The sequence below is a fragment of the Lolium rigidum genome, chromosome 6 (assembly GCF_022539505.1).
Source record: "Lolium rigidum isolate FL_2022 chromosome 6, APGP_CSIRO_Lrig_0.1, whole genome shotgun sequence".
Classification (NCBI taxonomy): Eukaryota; Viridiplantae; Streptophyta; class Magnoliopsida; order Poales; family Poaceae; genus Lolium; species Lolium rigidum.
Genome location: NC_061513.1, coordinates 293888279 through 293909779, shown reverse-complemented (window position 1 = coordinate 293909779; position 21501 = coordinate 293888279). Strand labels below are relative to the sequence as shown.

Sequence of the window (21501 nt, the reverse complement as noted above, 5' to 3'; positions counted from 1 at the left end):
CGAAATCTTTGCGTGGTGTCATATTATGTGTCATAGTTGCAAGGAAAAATATTAAATTTAGAGAATTGCAGACATCACAAAAAATTCTTCACAATATGAGCTATCACGTTCGAGGTTTCATGGCATTTAGGTCAAACGACCAATGTTACTGATAGAATAGCGGCATAGTTTGTGATAATGTGCCCATATTGTGCACACATGTGCATATTGAGATGTCTTACGATGTTGCAGGAGGAAGTTTTCCTTTTCATCGCACGAAAAAGCCATTTTCCATTTTCGAGGTGCCGAAAACGGGGTGTTTTATGAAGCAATCACCAAATTAAAGTTTCACATTGGTACCAATACATTTTTCAAAAATACTAGACCACCTAAGATGGATAATTTCCCAACCGGTGTATCTGGAACCTTTCCGTCCACCCCTCATGAAAAAGACAAATTCCTGCCGAATCGGCAGGAGGCCGGCCAGATTTGAACTACAGGTACAGGATATAATGCTCAAGATTTTTTGTAAAAATGTTTTTTGGGTTTACAACATGCTATTTCATTAGAGGTCCAGTGCAAGTTTAGCGAAACTCCACCCCAAGCAAAGGATCTTCATGCCCGCCATTCTGAATATAGTTTGAAACGAGCATAACAAATTCAAAAACAATCCAAACAATGCGAAACCTTCGTGTGGTGTCATATTATGTGTCATAGTTGCTAGGAAAAATATTAAACTTGGAGAATTGCAGACATCACAAAAAATCGTTCACAATATGAGTTCAAGGTACAGGATAATAATACATTATGATCGCTTCGACCGTAACCATGGAGCATCTTCAGCATTTAACGCGACGGTTGGGTCAATGTTCACTGTGAAGGGCGTAATTTCACCAAACTTATTATAATCTTCTGACATGCCTGTCTTGTCCTCGACTCCCGCGATGTTTCTTTTCCCTGAAAGAACTATGTGACGCTTTGGCTCATCGGATGAACTCGTTTGCTTATGTTTTCTTTTCTTCGGTCTGGAGGACATGTCCTTCACATAGAAAACCTGAGCCACATCATTGCTAGGACGAATGATTCATCTCTGTAACCAAGATTGTTGAGATCCACTGTTGACATTCCGTACAGCTGGTCTACCTTTACCCCTACTCCATCCAGCTTGACCCATTTGCGCCGAAACAAAGGGATCTTAAAAGAAGGTCCATAGTCAAGTTCCCATATCTCCTCTATATAACCATAATATGTGTCATTTTCCCCTTTGTTGTTTGTTGCATCAATGCGGACACCACTATTTTGGTTGGTGCTCTTTTTATCTTGGGCGGTCGGGTCGAAGGTATTTCCATTTATCTCGTACCCTTGGAAAGTCAGTACAGTCGAAGATGGTGACCCAGCCAACAAGTACAGCTGATCTCCAACATCGTTGTTATTCATGAGATGTGTTCGCAGCCAACCGCCGAAAGTCTGCATATGTTTATGTGTAATCCAGTCTTCTGACTGCCTCGGGTGTTGGGACCGTACAATATTCTTGTGTTCAGTGATATACGGGGCCACTAAGGTGGAACTTTGTAAAACTGTGTAGTGTGCTTGAGTAAAAGAAATCCCGTCCATACATATCATTGATTTCTTTTCTAGCGTGCCTTTTCCACTTAGTCTCCCCTCATGCCGCGATTCAGGAACACCAATCGACTTAAGGTCAGAAATAAAGTCAACACAGAACTCAATGACCTCCTCTGTTTCATAGCCCTTGGAGATGCTTCCTTCTGGCCTAGCACGGTTATGAACATATTTCTTTAAGACTCCCATGAACCTCTCGAAGGGAAACATATTGTGTAGAAATACAGGACCGATGATGGCAATCTCTTCGACAAGGTGAACCAGGAGATGCGTCATAATATTGAAGAAAGATGGCGAAAACACCAACTCAAAACTAACAAGACATTGCACCACATCCTTCTGTAGCCTTGGCAGACTAGCTGGATTGATTACCTTCTGAGATATTGCATTGAGGAATGCACATAGCTTCACAATGGGTATTCGAACATTTTCCGGCAGAAGCCCCCTCAATGCAACTAGAAGCAACTGCGTCATAATAATATGGCAGTCATGCGACTTCAGGTTTTGGAATTTTTTCTCTACCATATTTATAATCCCCTTTATATTTGATGAGAAGCCAGACAGCACCTTGATACTGTAAAGGACTTCAAAAAAGATTTCCTTCTCTGCTTTGGTAAGAGCGTAGCTGGCAGGACTTAAGTGACGCCCTTTATCCGTGTTATTCTGTTCTTGCTTGTTTTTTGTGTCTTTCATACGTTGCTGGTCCTCCCGTGCTTCTGGTGTATCTTTTGTCTTCCCATACACGCCCAGGAAGCCTAGCAGGTTCACACAAAGATTCTTCGTCACGTGCATCACGTCGATTGAAGAGCGGACCTCTAGGTCTTTCCAATAGGGTAGCTCCCAAAATATAGATTTCTTCTTCCACATGGGTGCATGTCCGGTAGCGACGTCATTCGGAACAGATTGACCGCCAGGACCCTTTCCAAAGATTAAAGTTTCACATTGGTACCAACACATTTTTCAAAAATACTAGACCACCTAAGATGGATAATTTCTCAACCGGCGTATCTAGAACCTTTCCGTCCACCCCTCATGAAAAGGACAAATTCCTGCCGAATCGGTAGGAGGCCGGCCAGATTTGAACTACAGGTACAGGATATAATGCTCAAGATTTTTTGTAAAAATCTTTCTTCGGTTCACAACATGCTATTTCATCAGAGATCCAGTGCAAGTTTAGCGATACTCCGCCCCGGGCAAAGGATCTTCATGCCCGCCGTTTTGAATATAGTTTGAAACAAGCATAACAAATTCAAAAACGATCCAAACAATGCGCAACCTTCGCGTGGTATCATATTATGTGTCATAGTTGCAAGGAAAAATATTAAACTTGGAGAATTGCAGACATCAAAAAAATTTCTTCACAATATGAGCTATCACATTTGAGGTTTCATGGCATTTAGGTCAAACGACCAATGTTATTGATAGAATCGCGGCATAGTTTATGATAATGTGCCCATATTGTGCACACATGTGCATCTCGGGATGTCTTACGATGTTGCAGGAGGAAGCTTTCCTCTTCATCGCACGAAAAAGCCATTTTCCATTTTCGAGGTGCCGAAAACGGGGTGTTTTGTGAAGCAACCACCAAATTAAAGTTTCACATTGGTACCAACACATTTTTCAAAAATACTAGACCACCTAAGATGGATAATTTCATAACCGGTGTATCTGGAACCTTTCCGTCCACCCCTCATGAAAAAGACAAATTCCTGCCGAATCGGTAGGAGGCCGGCCAGATTTGAACTACAGGTACAGGATATAATGCTCAAGATTTTTTGTAAAAATCTTTCTTGGGTTCACAACATGCTATTTCATCAGAGATCCAGTGCAAGTTTAGCGAAACTCCGCCCCGAGCAAAGGATCTTCATGCCCGCCGTTTTGAATATAGTTTGAATCGCGCATAACAAATTCAAAAACGGTCCAAACAATGCGAAATCTTCGCGTGGTGTCATATTATGTGTCATAGTTGCAAGGAAAAATATTAAATTTGGAGAATTGCAGACATCACAAAAAATTCTTCACAATATGAGCTATCACGTTCGAGGTTTCATGGCATTTAGGTCAAATGACCAATGTTATTGATAGAATCGCGGCATAGTTTGTGATAATATGCCCATATTGTGCACACATGTGCATCTTGAGATGTCTTACGATGTTGCAGGAGGAAGTTTTCCTTTTCATCGCACGAAAAAGCCATTTTCCATTTTCGAGGTGCCGAAAACGGGGTGTTTTATGAAGCAATCACCAAATTAAAGTTTCACATTGGTACCAATACATTTTTCAAAAATACTAGACCACCTAAGATGGATAATTTCCCAACCGGTGTATCTCGGAACCTTTCCGTCCACCCCTCATGAAAAAGACAAATTCCTGCCGAATCGGCAGGAGGCCGGCCAGATTTGAACTACAGGTACAGGATATAATGCTCAAGATTTTTTGTAAAAATCTTTTTTGGGTTTACAACATGCTATTTCATTAGAGATCCAGTGCAAGTTTAGCGAAACTCCACCCCAAGCAAAGGATCTTCATGCCCGCCATTTTGAATATAGTTTGAAACGAACATAACAAATTAAAAAACGATCCAAACAATGCGAAACCTTCGTGTGGTGTCATATTATGTGTCATAGTTGCTAGGAAAAATATTAAACTTGGAGAATTGCAGACATCACAAAAAATCGTTCACAACATGAGTTCAAGGTACAGGATAATAATACATTATGATCGCTTCGACCGTAACCATGGAGCATCTTCAGCATTTAACGCGACGGTTGGGTCAATGTTCACTGTGAAGGGCGTAATTTCACCAAACTTATTATAATCTTCTGACATGCCTGTCTTGTCCTCGACTCCCGCGATGTTTCTTTTCCCTAAAAGAACTATGTGACGCTTTGGCTCATCGGATGAGCTCGTTTGCTTATGTTTTCTTTTCTTCGGTCTAGAGGACATGTCCTTCACATAGAAAACCTGAGCCACATCATTGCTAGGACGAATGATTCATCTCTGTAACCAAGATTGTTGAGATCCACTGTTGACATTCCGTACAGCTGGTCTACCTTTACCCCTACTCCATCCAGCTTGACCCATTTGTACCGAAACAAAGGGATCTTAAAAGAAGGTCCATAGTCAAGTTCCCATATCTCCTCTATATAACCATAATATGTGTCCTTTTCCCCATTGTTGTTTGTTGCATCAATGCGGACACCACTATTTTGGTTGGTGCTCTTTTTATCTTGGGCGGTCGGGTCGAAGGTATTTCCATTTATCTCGTACCCTTGGAAAGTCAGTACAGTCGAAGATGGTGACCCAGCCAACAAGTACAGCTGATCTCCAACATCGTTGTTATTCATGAGATGTGTTCGTAGCCAACCGCCGAAAGTCTGCATATGTTTATGTGTAATCCAGTCTTCTGACTGCCTCGGGTGTTGGGACCGTACAATATTCTTGTGTTCAGTGATATACGGGGCCACTAAGGTGGAACTTTGTAAAACTGTGTAGTGTGCTTGAGTAAAAGAAATCCCGTCCATACATATCATTGATTTCTTTTCTAGCGTGTCTTTTCCACTTAGTCTCCCCTCATGCCGCGTTTCAGGAACACCAATCGACTTAAGGTCAGGAATAAAGTCAACACAGAACTCAATGACCTCCTCTGTTTCATAGCCCTTGGAGATGCTTCCTTCTGGCCTAGCACGGTTATGAACATATTTCTTTAAGACTCCCATGAACCTCTCGAAGGGGAACGTATTGTGTAGAAATACAGGACCGATGATGGCAATCTCTTCGACAAGGTGAACCAGGAGATGCGTCATAATATTGAAGAAAGATGGCGGAAACACCAACTCAAAACTAACAAGACATTGCACCATATCCTTCTGTAGCCTTGGCAGACTAGCTGGATTGATTACCTTCTGAGATATTGCATTGAGGAATGCACATAGCTTCACAATGGGTATTCGAACATTTTCCGGCAGAAGCCCCCTCAATGCAACTGGAAGCAACTGCGTCATAATAATGTGGCAGTCATGCGACTTCAGGTTTTGGAATTTTTTCTCTACCATATTTATAATCCCCTTTATATTTGATGAGAAGCCAGACGGCACCTTGATACTGTAAAGGACTTCAAAAAATATTTCCTTCTCTGCTTTGGTAAGAGCGTAGCTGGCAGGACTTAAATGACGCCCTTTATCCGTCTTGTTCTGTTCTTGCTTGTTTTTTGTGTCTTTCATACATTGCTGGTCCTCCCGTGCTTCTGGTGTATCTTTTGTCTTCCCATACACGCCCAGGAAGCCTAGCAGGTTCACACAAAGATTCTTCGTCACGTGCATCACGTCGATTGAAGAGCGGACCTCTAGGTCTTTCCAATAGGGTAGCTCCCAAAATATAGATTTCTTCTTCCACATGGGTGCATGTCCGGTAGCGACGTAATTCGGAACAGATTGACCACCAGGACCCTTTCCAAAGATTAAAAGTTTCACATTGGTACCAACACATTTTTCAAAAATACTAGACCACCTAAGATGGATAATTTCTCAACCGGTGTATCTAGAACCTTTCCGTCCACCCCTCATGAAAGGAACAAATTCCTGCCGAATCGGTAGGAGGCCGGCCAGATTTGAACTACAGGTACAGGACATAATGCTCAAGATTTTTTGTAAAAATCTTTCTTGGGTTCACAACATGCTATTTCATCAGAGATCCAGTGCAAGTTTAGCGATACTCCGCCCCGGGCAAAGGATCTTCATGCCCGCCGTTTTGAATATAGTTTGAAACAAGCATAACAAATTAAAAAACGATCCAAACAATGTGCAACCTTCGCGTGGTGTCATATTATGTGTCATAGTTGCAAGGAAAAATATTAAACTTGGAGAATTGCAGACATCACAAAAAATTCTTCACAATATGAGCTATCACGTTCGAGGTTTCATGGCATTTAGGTCAAACGACCAATGTTATTGATAGAATCGCGGCATAGTTTGTGATAATGTGCCCATATTGTGCACACATGTGCATCTTGGGATGTCTTACGATGTTGCAGGAGAAAGTTTTCCTTTTCATCGCACGAAAAAGCCATTTTCCATTTTTGAGGTGCCGAAAACGGGGTGTTTTGTGAAGCAACCACCAAATTAAAGTTTCACATTGGTACCAACACATTTTTCAAAAATACTAGACCACCTAAGATGGATAATTTCCTAACCGGTGTATCTGGAACCTTTCCATCCACCTCTCATGAAAAAGACAAATTCCTGCCGAATCGGTAGGAGGCCAGCTAGATTTGAACTACAGGTACAGGATATAATGCTCAAGATTTTTTGTAAAAATCTTTCTTGGGTTCACAACATGCTATTTCATCAGAGATCCAGTGCAAGTTTAGCGAAACTCCGCCCCGGGCAAAGGATCTTCATGTCCGCCGTTTTGAATATAGTTTGAAACGCGCATAACAAATTCAAAAACGATCCAAACAATGCGAAACCTTCGCATGGTGTCATATTATGTGTCATAGTTGCAAGGAAAAATATTAAATTTGGAGAATTGCAGACATCACAAAAAATTCTTCACAATATGAGCTATCACGTTCGAGGTTTCATGGCATTTAGGTCAAACGATCAATGGTATTGATAGAATCGCGGCATCGTTTATGATAATGTGCTTATATTGTGCACACATGTGCATCTTGGGACGTCTTACAATGTTGCAGGAGGAAGTTTTCCTTTTTATCGCATGGAAAAACCATTTTTCATTTTCGAGGTGCCGAAAACGGGGTGTTTTATGAAGCAATCACCAAATTAAAGTTTCACATTGGTACCAATAAAATTTTCAAAAATACTAGACGACCTAAGATAGATAATTTTCCAACCGGTGTATCTCGAACCTTTCCGTCCACCCCTCATGAAAAAGGCAAATTCCTGCCGAATCGGTAGGAGGCCGGCCAGATTTGAACTACAGGTACAGGATATACTGCTCAAGATGTTTTGTAAAAATCTTTTTTGGGTTCACAACATGCTGTTTCATTAGAGATCCAGTGCAAGTTTAGCGAAACTCCGCCCCGAGCAAAGGATCTTCATGCCCGCCGTTTTGAATATAGTTTGAAACGAGCATAACAAATTCAAAAACGATCCAAACAATGCGAAACCTTCGTGTGGTGTCATATTATGTGTCATAGTTGCTAGGAAAAATATTTAACTTGGAGAATTGCAGGCATCACAAAAAATCGTTCACAATATGAGTTCAAGGTACAGGATAATAATACATTATGATCGCTTTGACCGTAACCATGGAGCATCTTCAACATTTAACGCGATGGTTGGGTCAATGTTCACTGTGAAGGGCGGAATTTCACCAAACTTATTATAATCTTCTGACATGTCTGTCTTGTCCTTGATTCCCGCGATGTTTCTTTTCCCTGAAAGAACTATGTGACGCTTTGGCTCATCGGATGAGCTCATTTGCTTCTGTTTTCTTTTCTTCGGTCTGGAGGACATGTCCTTCACATAGAAAACCTGAGCCACATCATTGGCTAGGACGAATGGTTCATCTCTGTAACCAAGATTGTTGAGATCCACTATTGACATTCCGTACAGCTGGTCTACCTTTACCCCTACTCCATCCAGCTTGACCCATTTGCACCGAAACAAAGGGATCTTAAAAGAAGGTCGATAGTCAAGTTTCCATATCTCCTCTATATAACCATAATATGTGTCCTTTTCCCCATTGTTGTTTGTTACATCAATGCGGACACCACTGTTTTGGTTGGTGCTCTTTTTATCTTGGGCGGTCGTGTAGAAGGTATTTCCATTTATCTCGTACCCTTGGAAAGTCAGTACAGTCGAAGATGGTGACCCAGCCAACAAGTACAGCTGATCTCCAACATCGTTGTTATTCATGAGATGTGTTCGCAGCCAACCGCCGAAAGTCTGCATATGTTTATGTGTAATCCAGTCTTCTGACTGCCTCGGGTGTTGGGACCGTACAATATTCTTGTGTTCAGTGATATACGGGGCCACCAAGGTGGAACTTTGTAGAACTGTGTAGTGTGCTTGAGTAAAAGAAATCCCGTCCATACATATCATTGATTTCTTTCCTAGCGTGCCTTTTCCACTTAGTCTCCCCTCATGCCGCGATTCAGGAACACCAATCGACTTAAGGTCAGGAATAAAGTCAACACAGAACTCAATGACCTCCTTTGTTACATATGGAACATATTGTGTAGAAATACAGGACCGAGGATGGCAATCTCTTCGACAAGGTGAACCAGGAGATGCGTCATAATATTGAAGAAAGATGGCGGAAACACCAACTCAAAACTAACAAGACATTGCACCACATCCTTCGTAGCCTTGCGGACTAGGCCGGATTGATTACCTTCCGAGATATTGCATTGAGGAATGCACATAGCTTCACAATGGGTATTCGAACATTTTCCGGCGAAGCCCCTCAATGCAACCGGAAGCAACTGCGTCATAATAATGTGGCGATCATGCGACTTCAGGTTTTGGAATTTTTTCTCTACCATATTTATAATCCCCTTTATATTTGATGAGAAGCCAGACGGCACCTTGATACTGTAAAGGACTTCAAAAAAGATTTCCTTCTCTGCTTTGGTAAGAGCGTAGCTGGCAGGACTTGAGTGACGCCCTTTATCCGTCTTGTTCTGTTCTTGCTTGTTTTTTGTGTCTTTCATACGCTGCTGGTCCTCCCGTGCTTCTGGTGTATCTTTTGTCTTCCCATACACGCCCAGGAAGCCTAGCAGGTTCACGCAAAGATTCTTCGTCACGTGCATCACGTCGATTGAAGAGCGGACCTCTAGGTCTTTCCAATAGGGTAGCTCCCAAAATATAGATTTCTTCTTCCACATGGGTGCGTGTCCGGTAGCGATGTCATTCGGAACAGATTGACCGCCAGGAACCTTTCCAAAGATTACTTTTATGTCCTTGACCATATCAAGTAAAGCATCACCTGTACGGAGGTCAGGCTTCTCCCGGTGATCTGCCTCACCTCCGAAATGCTTACCTTTCTTTCTCGCGGCGTGCCTCTTCGAAAGAAATCGACGATGCCCCAGGTACACAACCTTCTTACATTTATCCAAATATGCACCTTCGGTCTCATCTAAACAGTGCGTGCATGCATTGTATCCCTTGTTTGTCTGTCCTGAAAGGTTACTAAGAGCAGGCCAATCATTGATGGTCACGAAAAGCAACGCTCGTAGGTCAAATGGCTCCTGTTTGTGCTCATCCCACGCATGTATACCTGGTTTGGCCCACAACTGTAAGAGTTCTTCAAATAATGGCCTTAGGTACACATCAATGTTGTTGCCGGGTTGCTTTGGGCCTTGGATGAGCACTGGCATCATAATGAACTTCCGCTTCATGCACAACCAAGGCGGAAGGTTATAGATACATAGAGTTACAGGCCAGGTGCTATGACTGCAGCTCTGCTCCCCAAATGGATTCATGCCATATGTACTTAGACCAAACCTTAAGTTCCTCGCGTCACCTAGAAAGTCCAGGAACTCTTTATCGATTTTTCTCCACTGCGACCCATCAGCGGGGTGTCTCACCATCTCATCTTTCTTACGGTTTTCTTTATGCCATCGTAACAACCTGTCATGCTCTTTGTTTCTGAACAGACGTTTCAACTGTGGTATTATAGGAGCATACCACATAACCTTGGCAGGAACTCTCTTCCTGGGGGGCTCGCCCTCAACATCACCAGGGTCATCTCGCCTGATCTTATACCGCAGTGTAGTGCATACCGGGCATTTTTCCAAATTTTCGTACTCCTCACCGCGGTAGAGGATGCAGTCATTATTGCATACATGTATCTTCTGCACCTCTAATCCTAGAGGGCAGAGAACTTTCTTTGCTTCGTACGTACTGTCAGGCAATTCGTTATCTTTTGCAAGCTTCTTCTTCATTATTTTCAGTAACTTCTCAAATGCCTTGTCACATATACCAGCCCCTGTCTTCCATTGCAGCAACTCCAGTGTGGTACCGAGCTTTGTGTTGCCTTTTTCGCAATTTGGGTGCAACTTTTTTTTGTGATCCTCTAACATGCCCTTTAACTTCCGCTTCTCGTTTGCACTTTCTGCTTCTCTGTGTGCATCATCGATGGCCCGACGAAGATCATCATCAACGGGCTCATCTGATGCCTCTTCATCTTCAGCTTCCCCTGCCTCTTCATCTTCATCATACCCTGTGGCAGTATCACCGTATTTAGGGTACATATCATCATCCTCTTCTTCTGATAAGGGGTTGCCCGATCTTCTCAGTAAGCACGGTGGGTGGTGATGAACACACGATGAACACAGCGGAGATAACACGATGATGAAGTGGATGATAACTTGTATGATGCAACGAGTCTCTCGATTGGTCCCTATCGCCAATGCAACAGCTCTCAACCCTGCAAGATATTCGCAACTCCACACACTTGCGCACGTAGCCGCCGACCACGAAGCGGTAAGTTGCAACCGTCTAATTCCCAATGGAACAACAGATCACACAAGACTTTCAGTAGCAAAACACCAGATCGATGCGAATTGGTGTATAGATTCAATAGAGTTGCAAAGCAATCAACTATGAACTAGGGTTTATATTAAATGTGGTCTAAAACTAGTTTGGGGGCGTCCTGGGCACTTATATAGGGGTTCAGGACGACCAGGAGTCGAGAAAATACATTGAAAACCGACCCAGATCGGGATCTGGTCGAGACAGACTCGGACTCGGCTGGTCAGGGGGCCGGTCGACCGGGTCTGGGACCGGGTAGGCCCGTCGAAACCGGGCCTGACGCCAGGTGGTGACCGGGCTAGGGGTCCAGAACCCCTGGATTTGGCCCGGTGTGCACCGGTCCAGGGTCCGGTCGGCGCCGGGCTGGCCCGGCGTGGAGTCCGGTTGGACCGGGCTGGGGACCGGGCGCGCCGGCGTGGCGGCCGGTCAGACCGGACCTGGCGCCGGCCTGGACTTTGTCTTCTTCCCTCGCGCATGCCTCCTCTCCTCCCTCGCGCGTCCATGGGATGTTTTCATGTCCAGCTTCATGGCCAGCTCCATGTCCAGCTTCACGTCCAGCTTCTTGTCCAGCTGCTCCTCTCCTCCTCGTGCGATGCTTGCTCCTTCTTCGTACCTAATCATACATAAGTAAAAGGACTTAGGTAGTATAAAGTTCTCATCGATCAAAGTATCACTTAGGAACAAGTTCACCTGTTGTTTGAGTAGCTTCGCACGAGCCCTTGTAATAGGTCCAATCCTGACTTCATTGGACTTGAGCTTCACAGCAGCATCGTCTTCATCTTGCAATGACGGAGGTAGTAGTGTATTAGGGATGTCCTCATCATCTCCCCCCCCCTTCAAAAGGGGTCGACCTCGATGCTCCAAGGTCTTCTCCGTCATATGGTGTCAAATCAGCAACATTGAAAGAATTACTGACACCAAACTCATCAGTTGGAAGATCTATAGCATATGCATTGTCATCAATCTTGGCAAGCACTTTGTAAGGACCAACACCACGAGGAAGCAACTTGGACTTCCGTAGCTTCGGGAACCTGTCCTTGTGAAAATGAACCCATACCATATCACCAGGATTGAACAACATCTCCTTGCGCTTCTTGTTCACCCTTGCAGCATTGTTCTTGCCTTTCTTCTCAATCAGCTCTTTAGTCTTCACATGTATCTTCTGTACAAAATCTGCCCTCTTTGATGCCTCCATATTGACTCTCTCATGTATGGGCAAAGGCAACAAATCAAGTGGAGTAATGGGTTTGAAACCATACACCACCTCAAAGGGACACAGCTCTGTGGTAGAATGTACCGCCCTGTTGTAAGCAAACTCCACATGCAGCAAACAATCTTCCCACTCCTTCAAGTTCTTCTTGATCATGGATCTCAACAGTTGTGACAATGTTCTATTCACCACCTCAGTTTGACCATCAGTTTGGGATGACAAGTAGTGCTGAAAAGTAGCTTTGTCCCCAGCTTTCCCCAAAGTGTCTTCCAGAAGTAGCTCATAAACTTGACATCACGATCAGAAACAATAGTCTTCGGGACTCCATGTAGACGTACAATCTCCCTGAAAAACAGGTTAGCAATATGCGACGCATCGTCGCTCTTGTGGCAGGCAATAAAGTGTGACATCTTAGAAAATCTATCCACTACCACAAATATAAAATCATAGCCTCTCTTGGTACGCGGCAAACCCAACACAAAATCCATACTAATATCTTCCCATGGTGTAGTAGGTGCCGGTAAAGGAGTATACAAACCGTGAGGCTTCAGCTTGGACTTGGACTTGTTGCAAGTAATGCACCTCTTCACATATCTGTCCACATCCCGCCTCATCTTTGGCCAATAAAAGTGATCAGCGAGCATGAGTAGCGTCTTCTCACGCCCAAAGTGACCCATCAAACCTCCAGCATGTGATTCCTGCAATAAGAGCAAACGCACAGACGATTCTGTAACACATAGTTTGTTAGCTCTAAACAAGAACTCATCATGTATGTGATATTTCTCCCATGCCGTACCAATAGCACACAAGCGATACGGTTCAGCAAAATCATGATCAGTAGCATATAAATCACATAGTACCTATAATCCAGGAATTTTAACATCAAGTTGAGTTAATAGCATATTTTTCCTAGATAAAGCATCAGCAACAATATTATCTTTTCCCTTCTTATGCTTAATAATGTATGGAAAAGACTCAATGAACTCAACCCACTTAGCAAGATGCCTATGCAAGGTAGATTGAGCTTTCAGATATTTCAAAGCTTCATGATCAGAATGTATGATAAATTCTTTTGGCCACAAATAATGTTGCCAAACCTCAAGAACTCTAATTAAAGCTTACAATTCTTTATCATATATAGTATAGTTCAACTTAGCACCAGAAAGTTTCTCAGAAAAATATGCAATTGGGCGACCCTCTTGCATCAACACACCACCAATTCCAATACCACTAGCATCACATTCAATCTCAAATTGCTTATTGAAATCAGGAAGTGCAAGCAACGGTGCAGAAGTTAACAACCTTTTCAGTTCATCAAAAGCATGATCTTGGGCGATGCCCCACTCAAATGCAACACCCTTTTTAGTCAATTCATTCAAAGGTGCAGCAATAGTACTAAAATTGGGCACAAAATGTCTATAAAACCCAGCTAGACCATGAAAACTTCTCAGTTGACTCACATTCATGGGAGTAGGCCAATTTTGAATTGCTTCAATTTTAGACACATCTACTTCTACTCCATGCTTAGAGACAACATAACCCAGAAATATGACCTTATCTTTGCAAAATGTGCACTTCTCAAGATTACCATAGAGTTTATTATCACGCAACACTTGCAAAACATGTCGAATATGTATAGTATGATCAGATTTATTGCGGCTGTAGATTAATATGTCATCAAAGTACACAACCACAAACTTGCCAATAAAATCACGCAAAACTTGGTTCATCAGTCTCATGAAAGTGCTAGGTGCATTAGTCAAACCAAAAGGCATTACTAACCACTCATATAAACCAAATTTTGTTTTAAAGGCTGTTTTCCATTCATCCCCCTCTTTCATCCTAATTTGATGATACACACTACGCAAATCAATTTTAGAGAAAACAGCAGCACCACTCAATTCATCTAGCATATCCTCTAAACGGGGAATAGGATGACGATATCGAATAGTAATGTTGTTTATCGCTCTACAATCTACACACATGCGCCAAGTACCATCTTTCTTAGGAACTAAAATAACAGGAACAGCACAAGGACTAAGGCTTATGCGGATATAACCTTTGTCGAGTAGCGCTTGTACTTGCTTCTGTATCTCCTTTGTCTCTTCGGGGTTCGTTCTATATGGCGCCCTGTTGGGCAGCGAGGCGCCGGGGATCAAATCAATTTGATGCTCAATACCACGTAATGGTGGCAATCCTGCGGGCACCTCCTCCGGAAACACATCGCTAAATTCCTGCAAAACATTAGAAATACCAAGAGAAATAGGGGTCATGTCGTTAGAAACCAAAACCTCACCCTTGTACATGAGCACAAGAGGCATGGCTGTAGGATCCTCACTAAATTCTCTCATATCTTCTTTGGTGGCTAATATAACTAAGGAATTCACTCTCTCACTTTTCGTTATATCACTCACGGCATTACAATTCTCTCGCCTATCTATGGGTGCATCCTCCAAGTGTACTTCAGTTTTCTGACGAGATTCATTGACAATTTGCTGTGGTGACATAGGCTGCAAGTTAATTTTCTTACCCTTGAACTCCAAGTGATATGTATTGGCACAGCCATTGTGTTGCACAGAACGGTCATAGAGCCATGGCCGACCCAATAGTAGGTGACACACCGTCATAGGAACCACATCAAAATCAATGGAATCCTTATACGGTCCAATCTCAAAATCAACACGCACCATGTGGTTTACCTTCATCTCACCATTATCGCTCAACCACTGAATATAATATGGATGCGGGTGCAGTAGATACTTCAGTTTCAGCTTGGCACACAACTCCTTGCTTGCTAGATTGCGACAATTCCCGCCATCAATAATGACTTTGCAAGCTTTATCAGGACCAACAAGTGCCTTTGTTTGGAACAAATTGCAGCGTTGAGTAGATGCACTCGGCTGCACATTAAGAGCACGCTGTGACACAACAATAGTGCGAGCTTCAGACGGAAAAGCATCTACACCATCACTGTCATAGTCATCATCTTCTGGAGCATACGGATCAGCATCATCTCCAGTCTCATACTCATTGTCCTCATTAATAATCATGACCTTGCGGTTAGGACAATCTCTCCTGAAGTGACCCTTGCCACCACATGTATGACAAGCCATATCGCGGTTGCGCTGTAGACATACTAGAACCACTTCCACCTGCAGCAGGTTCGGGCTTCTTTGTGTGTGACACATTGGAGACCGGCTTGCTAGACGAAGTAGGAAACTGTGCGGGACGCGTTGATGGCGCCGGCGCCGTAGAAGGTGGCGCCCGAGGTGTGTAACGCCCAGCTCCCGTAGCACGGCCTTTGATTTGCGCCTCTTCCGCTAACTGTGGTTCAGCTTCTCTTGCATGATGTAGTAGCTCATTCATAGTAGTGTAACGGTGATGACGAACAATGCCTTTGATATTATACTTCAAACCATGTAGAAAACGCTGCATTGTCATCTCAAGCGACTCACGGACACGGCCACGCTGAATAAGCATCTCCATCTCCATGAAATAAGCATCAACCGTCAAAGTACCTTGTCTCAAGAGTGTCAACTTATCATATATAGATCGCAAATAATTAGTGGGAACGAAACGAGCCTGCATAATTGCCTTCATCTCGCGCCATGCAAGAACTGGCAATTCTCCATCTTCTTGACGAGCACGTGTAACTCCATCCCACCAACGCAATGCATAGCCATCAAATTCTGAGGAAGCAAGCTTAATCTTTCTATCTTCAGTATAGTCATGTAGGCGCCACAACTTCTCAATTTTTAGCTCCCAAGTGAGGTATTCTTCAACATCAGGTCCTCCTTCAAATTTGGGTATTGAGAACTTTGGCTTACCCAAACCATCGTCTTGCGGTTGTGGAGGGACACGGCGGGCTCCAAGTTCAACAAAACCACGACCACGGTTACCACGTCCAACACCACGACCAGCAGCAGCAGGTTGATCTTCAAAATCTCCATGAACACTGTCCCCTTCTTCATGTTGTTGTTGTTGTTGTTGGGTCAGGTTCTCAACAGCTAGAGTCAACGCTTGAATATTGCGCTGAATATCCGTCATTTGTTCTTGCATTGTATTGACGGTCTCAGTAGTTGTATCAAGCTTCTCAGCGACCTTCTGAATTTCAGCAGTAAGTCATTCGTCCTGTTCGCGGAATTCACGTCGCATCTTATTACGAAGAGCTTCATACTCCCTCCAAGTCATAACATCAGCTCCATCCTTCTGTTTCTGGTTAACAATTTTAGCATCACTAGAAGACATGGTTAGTAGGTTAGTGCACTAAACAAAAATCTGTGGTGGTACTCTCACAACTCACTCAAAACTGATAAGAAAAGGTAAATCTTACCGCTCCAAAGTGAATTAGTATTGCTTACCACTTGGATTGACAAACTAGTGCACGGATGTAGCGAAGCGAATATCAAGGGTATAAGAACAATCACACGACAAAGCAGGATATATGTGGAGCTGTAGGTGGGCTACCTATTTGCACCAATAACAAGCTCTAGCGCTGACCGTAGAACAACCAATGATACCCACACAAGGCGATAAATGTGGCAATGCAACTATATGGATGAACAGGTTGCAATGCACTAGAGAGACACTAGCAAAGCTCAACGAAATAGGCACGAGATTGCTCAACTACAGGTGCAGAAAAGTAAACTAGGCCTTCACTTGATCTTACTAGCACTGCACTTTTTTTTCTCTTCACTCTTTTCTCTTTTTTTTTGATTCACTTTTTCTTTTTCTCTATTTTTCACGGTTACTGTAGCTACAGTAAAAAAAAATTACTCCTTGTAACACGGCCAACAGAAAATTCCACAGCACCAAAACCCTAATGAGCAGCCTGTCGAGCGGTAAAACTAGTCTCTTCTGGGGAAGTTCCTAGTCACTTATATCGAAAGGCTGTGTCTATGGTTGGGAACAAGCAAACTGTATGATATGTGGACTCAGAGAAACAAAAAGCAAACACTAGATGATAAACTAGAAGATGTAGAAACACAAATCCTAGACAATCTACTAGATGAAAGAAAAATATACGCAAAAACAACTACGAAAAGCAACTAAAACTCGAAATTAGTGCAATCTAAGGCTATGGCAAACACTAATCCTAACTTTTTATGGCTTTTTCAGGATAGGAAAACACTCACAACTCAACTATGGGGTGGATTGTGGATGGCTTACCGAGAAACGCTAAAATCTGATACCAAGATGATAAGGGGTTGCCCGATCTTCTCAGTAAGCATGGTGGGTGGTGATGAACACAGGATGAACACAGCGGAGATAACACGATGATGAAGTGGATGATAACTTATATGATGCAACGAGTCTCTCGATTGGTCCTTGTCGCCAATGCAACAGCTCTCAACCCTGCAAGATATTCGCAACTCCACACACTTGCGCACGTAGCTGCCGACCACGAAGCGGTAAGTTGCAACCGTCTAATTCCCAATGGAACAGCAGATCACACAAGACTTTCAGTAGCAAAACACCAGATCGATGCGAATTGGTGTATAGATTCAATAGAGTTGCAAAGCAATCAACTATGAACTAGGGTTTATCTTAAACGTGGTCTAAAACTAGTTTGGGGGCGTCCTGGGCACTTATATAGGGGTTCAGGACGACCAGAAGTCGAGAAAATACATTGAAAACCGACCCAGATCGGGATCTGGTCGAGACAGACTCGGACTCGGCCGGTCAGGGGGCCGGTCGACCGGGTCTGGGACCGGGTAGGCCGGTCGAAACCGGGCCTGACGCCAGGTGGTGACCGGGGTAGGGGTCCAGAACCCCTGGATTTGGCCCGGTGTGCACCGGTCCAGGGTCCGGTCGGCGCCGGGCTGGCCTGGCGTGGAGTCCGGTTGGACCGGGCTGGGGACCGGGCGCGCCGGCGTGGTGGCCGGTCAGACCGGACCTGGCGTCGGCCTGGACTTCGTCTTCTTCCCTCGCGCATGCCTCCCTCTCCTCCCTCGCGCGTCCATGGGATGTCTTCATGTCCAGCTTCATGGCCAGCTCCATGTCCAGCTTCACGTCCAGCTTCTTGTCCAGCTGCTCCTCTCCTCCTCGTGCGATGCTTGCTCCTTCTTCATACCTAATCATACATAAGTAAAAGGACTTAGGTAGTATAAAGTTCTCATCGATCAAAGTATCACTTAGGAACAAGTTTACCTGTTATTTGAGTAGCTTCGCACGAGCCCTTGTAATAGGTCCAATCCTGACTTCATTGGACTTGAGCTTCATAGCAGCATCGTCTTCATCTTGCAATGACGGAGGTAGTAGTGTATTAGGGATGTCCTCATAATCTTCTTCTTCATTGTCTTCCATCATAACCCCTCTTTCTCCATACTTGGTCCAACAATTATAGCTGGGCATGAAACCTTTGCAAAGCAGGTGGGAGTGAAGGACTTGCCATTTACAGTATTGCTTTAAGTTCCGACAATCAACACATGGACAACACATAAAACCATCCGCCTGTGGGTTTTCCTCAGCCACACGGAGAAAATCTTTCAGGCCTGCAGTGAACTCGGGTAGGCGTCGGTCAACGTACATCCATTGCCGCCGGTTCATCTACATCATATAATTAAGTTTATCAAAAAACTTTTACAAAACATCATAAATAGTGAAATGACCACTGTACAAATGAAAGGGTAAAGTTGCTTACCTTGATCGAGGAGGAAAGAAAGAGGAGAAAGCTTAAGTGTCGCTCCGGCACCACATATCATTTTTGTTTTGTGTGAAACCAAGCGGCATCATTCTCTCAGACATTTCATCGAGCACCTCTTGTGCATGGGAAAGAAAAACAAACAAGCACACAACCCTCACACCTTCCACCAAGAAAAAATAGAGAGAGGGCTGGCTGGGGTGAGCTGAATATATAGGCAAAGGGGGCTTTAGCACCGGTTCGTGTGTCACGAACAGGTGCTAATGTTTACCTTTAGCACCGGTTTGTGTCACGAACCGGTGCTAAAGGTTTCGCGCCTGCCACGTGCCTAGCGACAAACCTTTAGCACCGGTTCGTGTCACGAACCGGTGCTAAAGGTCCCGCACGAACCGGTGCTAAAGCTCGGTTGGTCCCCTACGACGTCCTGGCCGCATGAACCGGTGCTAATGCAACCTTTAGTCTGGGTTCGTAGCTCGACTGGTGCTAATGCTCTTTGGAGCTAAAAACCAAAGCCCTGCCCTGTTTCCTACTAGTGTCGTATGTTGTTTGCAAGGCATTTATTGTACCAGCGACCTATGTTTTGTTGTTTTGCTGCATGCATTCCTTTTGCTCTGTTGTTGGTGGTGGTTTCATGTGCCTTTCATAGCATGGATCCAATCGAGTTGCTCTCTCTCTCTCTTAACACACACAGAGTCATGCATATCCTGGTCCAAATGCAGGCCAGGCCAGGCCAACCGATCGATCGAGTAGGAGTGCGTACGAGGGAGAAATGTTCCTCACGGCCGGCCAAGTCTTTCTCAGTTTTTGCTTTTTGTTTTTGAAAGACTAGGAAACATACCCGTGCGTTGCTACGGGCTGATTTTTTTTACCTTGGCATGGCGATGTCTCGTGTAACATTTGCCAAGTAAAATATATTCTTTAAAATTGAAGTTGCGGAAGTTGCCCTTCTCCATTCTCTTCTTAAACAGCGTATGAGTGGGTAAAGCGGCAAATTTATCTCCTGGTATGCCCACCTTTAAAACTCTTTTTTTTACCAATGGGCTTTCCCATAAAATCTCTAAATTTTCTATCTACATTTAAGTATTTGAAGGATCCATATATTTTAATTTATTGTTTCTACAAAATCAATCTAATAATAATTTATCGTTCGATCTGGGTCAACTTCTTCAACAATAACGTAACTAACATTATCTGCAAATCTCTACATCATTTACACAATGTAAGAAACCGGAAAATATCACTAATAGATTGGAAATTTGTCAACAATCTGAACTTCCAGAAACCATTTTATAATCTAACAACTAATTGGGATAAGTTCTTGCGCCAAAGTGATTGAAGAAATCACGAAATATTTCTCCAGCAATACATGTCCATTTACGGATCTGGAAGCTAAATACGTAGTACCCTAGCTTATGCACATTGAGAGAGGATCCAAGAAAAACAATTAAGCAGTAGCGGTAGCAAACTCCCAGATCTGGAAATTAATTAGCTCAATCTAGTACTACTATCGATTAGCTTCCTTTTTGAGCGGAAACGACAGATTAGCTAATCCACCTTCTGGAGCAGCTCGCGGCCCAGGAAGAGGTCAACCGGAGGTGCTGGCTCGAGCGTCATGGAGGAGCCTAGCCCCAGCGGCTGCCTCCCTGAGCTGCTCCTGGAAAGCCACCGTACACCAGACGGGGACAGCTCCAGCCCAGTTGTTGGGGCACTGCAGCTAGGCTGAGGTGACCTGAGTAGCCGCTAGCAGGTCGCTCTTCCTTTCGACCCGAGCATGCAAGCTACGGGCGAGGATGGTAGCGGGGCAAGTGGTCGCAGACTGCCACTTTTCGTCGAGCTCTTGTAGGGTGTTGGAGAGGGCTCCGGAGAGCTGCACGGCGAGATCGATTGACGAGATTGGAGGGCGGCACCGGCGGGCTCAAGGCAGAGGATTGGGGGCGGTGCTGGCGAGCTTGAGGCAGGGTATGGAAGAGGACGGGGTCGGCGAGCTCGTTTCAGCGGAAGGTAGGGGCGGCGCAAGGGAGCTGCAGTGAGGGATGGGGAGGGCGGCCGACGCTCTTGGTGAAGGCTGTGGCGGCACACAACGCAGAAAGAGCGCAAGGAGGAAGGAGATGGGAGCGGGGAGAGGCACGGAAAAGTCTCTTCAGTTTAGGATCGAACCGTTTTTCTGACTTACCGGTGGCAGATTCTGTAATTTGGATAAAAATCAAGGGTAGAAAAAAACGGACGAACAAGAAGCCTTATTTTCTTAGATTGTGGGCGGCTGTGTTATAAGTACACACACCTTTTCTTGTTTATAAATTATAAACAAATAGTACATTATGATGAGTGTCTCGAGTGCAGTACCGCTCTCTGCTGTTTTTCGCGTTGGCCGCTGTCTTTGCTGCTCTCTTCAGTTGTTTTCTTGAAAATAGTAGCATGGATGTTTTGAGATGCAAATATGAAATGAACTATGGAAACTGCAAAATTCTTGTAAAGAGTAAATGTGTTCTCCCAACCTGATTGAAGTGGCGAAGTCATATTTTCTTATAATCCCTGCCACTATTGAAGAGCAT

General features: G+C 44.1%; 1 protein-coding gene across 1 annotated transcript; it reads right to left on the bottom strand.

Moving 5' to 3' along the window:
* Positions 1 to 808: 808 nt before the first annotated feature.
* LOC124661239 lies at positions 809 to 18837 on the bottom strand (the record flags this gene model as incomplete). Its single annotated transcript, XM_047199101.1, has 7 exons — positions 18557 to 18837; positions 12279 to 12296; positions 10018 to 10799; positions 9395 to 9921; positions 5034 to 5786; positions 4573 to 4919; positions 809 to 1049 (listed from the first exon to the last, which is right to left on the bottom strand). Coding segments are annotated over exons 1-7 (2949 nt in total), but the record flags the coding sequence as incomplete, so codon positions are not given.
* Positions 18838 to 21501: the final 2664 nt, after the last annotated feature.